Source organism: Kryptolebias marmoratus, linkage group LG14 (genome assembly GCF_001649575.2).
Source record: "Kryptolebias marmoratus isolate JLee-2015 linkage group LG14, ASM164957v2, whole genome shotgun sequence".
In the NCBI taxonomy this organism is placed as follows: Eukaryota; Metazoa; Chordata; class Actinopteri; order Cyprinodontiformes; family Rivulidae; genus Kryptolebias; species Kryptolebias marmoratus.
The window spans coordinates 6,637,680-6,642,275 of record NC_051443.1 but is presented as its reverse complement, the minus strand read 5'-3'; the positions used below and the strand labels follow the sequence as shown (position 1 = coordinate 6,642,275).

At 35.6% G+C, this 4,596-nt stretch overlaps 1 protein-coding gene across 2 annotated transcripts in view; it reads left to right on the top strand.

Annotated features, from left to right (window-relative positions):
* The window catches only part of gfm2 (GTP dependent ribosome recycling factor mitochondrial 2), a 19,699-nt gene that overhangs the window by 5,289 nt on the left and 9,814 nt on the right, over positions 1-4,596 (top strand). For both annotated transcript variants that reach the window (XM_025009358.2, XM_017431253.3), the window contains exons 10-14: positions 701-886; positions 1,308-1,388; positions 1,477-1,625; positions 2,869-3,009; positions 3,093-3,192. In XM_025009358.2, the coding sequence (XP_024865126.1) occupies positions 701-886; positions 1,308-1,388; positions 1,477-1,625; positions 2,869-3,009; positions 3,093-3,192 (657 nt within the window). The remainder of the gene's footprint in view (positions 1-700; positions 887-1,307; positions 1,389-1,476; positions 1,626-2,868; positions 3,010-3,092; positions 3,193-4,596) is intronic.

Genomic DNA, 4,596 nt, shown 5'->3' with positions numbered 1-4,596 from the left:
TCTGTATTTTGTCGTGAGGATGAGACATCAGAGATATGGTGAAATAATTACATGTGAAAAATACTGTCTGGGCCACCTGTGGAAGGTTTACTGGAGAATGTTATAGCAGTAATAACCGTTTTCTACAGAAGCATTCTTGAGTCAGTTAATCTAAATCAGTGTTGTGGAATAACTGAGAGATTTTATATAATATATAAAGTCACAGTTAGACTTCATAACTGGGTATACACCAGCACCAAACCTTATAGTGTACATTAGTTGGCATTTAATACAGTATAGTAATATTCAATTCACAAAATAAAAAAAATATATATGTTCATTTTTCTTGTTAAAACTGTAAACATATTTCCTGTTTGTTGATGTTCTGAATAAAAATATATTTGGTTGCTTAAAATGTTTACACAGTAAGGTATCTGTTAAATGTGTCCAAAAATGTGGAAAAGCAACTCAGGTTTTGTTAGCTGTTTGAGAAATTTTGATCTCGTCCACTACGTTTGCTCACATCCTGTGCATCTCCTGGGGGCTAAGCCCCCCTTGTCCTTAAAACCTAGTGACGCCCCTGGCAGGAAGTAATTTTGTAAAGCTTGTAACACATTTTCTTGTATTAACAGAAGTGAATTTTAACGTTTGTGTGATTTTGTTGGAAAGTTCAGTTATCTTGTGACAGTGTTTTTAATTATTTCATGATCCCAATTTGTAGATTCCCATTGGCAGTGGTAAAAACTTCACAGGTGTGGTTGACTTGTTAACCAATCAGAAGCTCATATGGAAGCCGAGCTCTGCAGAAGGCGATGGACGAGTGTTTGAATCAGAAGCTCTTGACCAGTCTGACGATCCAGAACTCCTGCAAGCGGTGGGCGAGGCCAGGACAGCTCTGATTGAGCAGGTACAAGTCCCAGAATTCAAAGCAGAATTTCACAATTGCCTGTCGTCGAAAGCTGAAAAGTGGGAAATAAGGTTTTTGTTTGTGTGTATTTTGTTTGTCTGACATTAGCAAAATATCTCATGAACCACAGGACAAATTTTAATAAAGCTCTCAAAGTAATTATTAGGAGCCTAAACAATTCAAGATGGCCACCACACTCAAAAAGTGCTATAACTCAGTCAGTTTTAGAGATATTGTGCTAAAATATGATGTTGGCTGAGAGTCATTGACACATATTTAAAGCACTACACATTGTGCAACGTCTTCGCTTAAAACATTATAATTAACTGTTAGTGTGATATGCATTCCTTCAAGGAATGTTAGTCTTTTATTTACAATAATGAATAAAACTTTAAGATTGTGCTTCTGTTTTAAATTACAGGTCGCTGATCTGGACGATAAATTTGCCGAGCTACTTCTGACTAGTTTTAGTGATAATTTTGATGCGGTTCCTTCCATCAAAGTGAGTCTTCGATTGATTTTTTTTCATCAGAATAGAAGTGTGTAAATCACAGTGAACACAAAGCTAACATCAGTAAATGTGTTTCCAGCTACAGGAGGCTGTGCGACGACTCACTCTGACCCGTAAAGGAGTCCCGGTGCTCTGCGGGAGCTCGTTGAGAAACAAAGGTGTGCAGCCTCTCCTTGATGCCATCACTGCGTACCTGCCTGCTCCAAACGAACGGCACAACGACCTGGTGTGAGTAAACTCTTAAGGCTCTCAGTCACTCAGACTGATTTCAAAAGAAGTGCTGAAACAACCGCTGCTGATGCTCTTGTCGTAAGATGAAAACTTTTTCTGCATCAGGTATAGTTTGTTGGTTATAAGAGAAGAGAGGTTTTTTTCTTTATGTTAAGTTTCAGTTGACATCCATGTTATGTACAGAGAAAATGTGCTATAAAGTTTTATTTTGGAAAAAAAAAGATGTAAAAAGATGTAAAAGAAAGATGCAACATATATCAGAGAACAACTTTCAAATATAATTGAAAGTTTCAGGATCATGTGATCATTCTGACTTGCATTTAGATAATGCTTATTGATTTCTACGGTTTCTTGTTTTTATGATAAAGATCAAATCGATTAGTTTTAAAAAGTTGTTTTTTTTTAAACTAAGTTCTGTCAGTTTTATTTGTTTACTGTTTATCCATTTTTTACTTGTCACACAGATACCATTTGTCAGGCTCTTTTATGTTCATGTTAACTAAAATATTTGTTTTGATTTTATTACTGAAAGTTGTGATTTTGTCCAAGTAGCTGTGCAGGAATCCTAAATGTGAAAAGAAGTCAAATGTTAAAAAGTATTACGGGAATGAAATAAGAGAATTTTAACAAACTAATGAAATGCTATTCAGTGTTGTGAGTTTGTGCTTGACAACATTAATGCACAAAATCACTCACCACAAGCAGTGATCTGTTATTAAATGACAAAAAAACATTTTATCTTCAATTAATAACCATTACATCATGTTCCAAGTTATTATGCAAATTGGATTTAAGTGTCATAAAGATTTAATTTTTTGTTGTTCCATTAAACTCACAGATGGTATTGAGTCTCAGGGCTCTTTGGATCACTTTAATTAATCTCAGACACATGTGCTGATTAGTTTGCCAGGTGAGCTCAATTAAAGGAAAACTACTTAAGAAGGATGTTCCACATTATTAAGCAGGCCACAGGTTTCAAGCAATATGGGAAAGAGAAAGGATCTCTGCTGCCGAAATGCATGCAAATAACAAAATAAATAAATAAAGAACAGCATGTAGCACTTTTTATTTCTTTCTTACATTTTCATCATTTTCATCTTTCAGCTCCCCTTGGGTCAAATTTGCCCCGCAGGTTGCCATTTAGTGTCAAGAGCTTTTACTCAACATCCCTTTTGAACCAGGAGCCGTAAAAATAGGTTTGATCCAACATAAATCTTGTTTATCATTCATAACCCAACAGGCGGTGGTACAAAGACGACCTGTGTGCGCTGGCCTTCAAGGTTCTTCATGACAAACAGCGCGGCCCTCTGGTTTTCCTCAGGATATACTCTGGTTCTCTGAAATCTCAGACCGCCATCCACAACCTGAACAGGAACAGCATGTAAGTTGTTTCAGTCACAGCTGCAGGCCTTCACATCACCGTTAACGAAATGCAGACTGACAGACCGGACTTTATGTTTCCAGTGAGAGGATGAGTCGACTGCTGGTACCATTTGCAGATCAGCATGTAGAAATCCCTTCAATGACTGCAGGAAACATTGCACTAACTGTCGGACTGAAGCAGGTAGGGTATAAAACATAACTCTCATTTGTTTTTTTCATTTATTCACATGTATAAATATCAACAGTAAGTCCACAAATGGAAAACTCAGATGAAGTTCAAATTACACACAATTCTTGAGGGAACAAAAGAGCAGGAAGAAGAAAAAGCGCCATAAAAATTTACTTTTTGTCCTATTGTCTTTCTCATTACATGAAAATACAAAAACCTCAAATCATTTGGCATTCATTTGTAGTTTTGTACATAATTAAGTAAATTTGGAATGAACTCAAATGGTAAATTTTATTATATTTTACAGAGTTTTGTCTTTGTTTAAAAGGTTTTGTGCTCTATTTTGTAATAAAAAAATAAAGGCTTAATTTTAATCATATTCAATAGTGGGTGAAAAAGAAAGTCCACCCTTTTCGGTTCTCAGGTAAAACGTATCAGGTCTTTGCCAGGTTCTCAAGTTATTTAAATTTAATTTCAAGTGGACAAAATATTATTTATTAAACAAAAACAAAGCATAAAAAAATGGAAAATGTGTGTGAAAAACCAAGTTCAGCCTCTGATCCAGCTTCTTGTTGAGCTTTTAGCAGCAATAACTCTCAGTAGTGGTTATCTGTAGGACTTTATCAGTCTCTCACATGGTTATGAAGGAATTTTGTCCCACTCTTCTTTCCAACATTGTTTCAGTTCATTGAAGTTTACAGACATTTGTCTCTGCTCAGCTCTCTTAAGGTCACAGCATTTCAGTCTGGTTGAGGTTCTGGACTTTGACTGGACCATTGCAACAGTTGGTATCAGGTGTTGGTGCTGTTATGTTGTGCCTGTTTTTTTCCAAAGGTGCTGTGCATTATGGGTAAACATCGTTACTTTGGTCTCATCTGGACATTGTTAGAACATTGTTCCAGAAGTCTTGTGGTCCATTTAGATAAAACTTAACAAACCTAAATCGTGCTGCCGTGTTGTTTTTTTAGAGAGAAGAGGGTTTCTCTTTTAACCTTTCCAAACAAGTCCTACTTGTTCAGTCTTTTTTTTTCTTATTGTTTGGTCATGAACTTTATCCTTTCATCTGCTAACTGATCCGGTAGATTTTAAAATGGAGCTCTTGTTTTTTGTTTTTTTTTTACTTTTTGGTTGTTTTTTTTTTGGTAATTTCTCTGATCATTACGTGGTCTGACTTTGCTGGGACATCCATTCTTGGCAAAATTGGCAGCTGTCTAGTAAAGACCAGATAATGTATTATGTCCTGATACGTTCAAGTGTAGAACAGGACGGTGACATGACTGTACAGGTGCTGGTCATAAAATTAGAATATCATGAAAAAGTAGATTGATTTCAGTAATTCCATTTAAAAAGTGAAACTTGTATATTATATTCATACATTACATACAAACTCATATATTTCAAATGTTTATTTCGTTT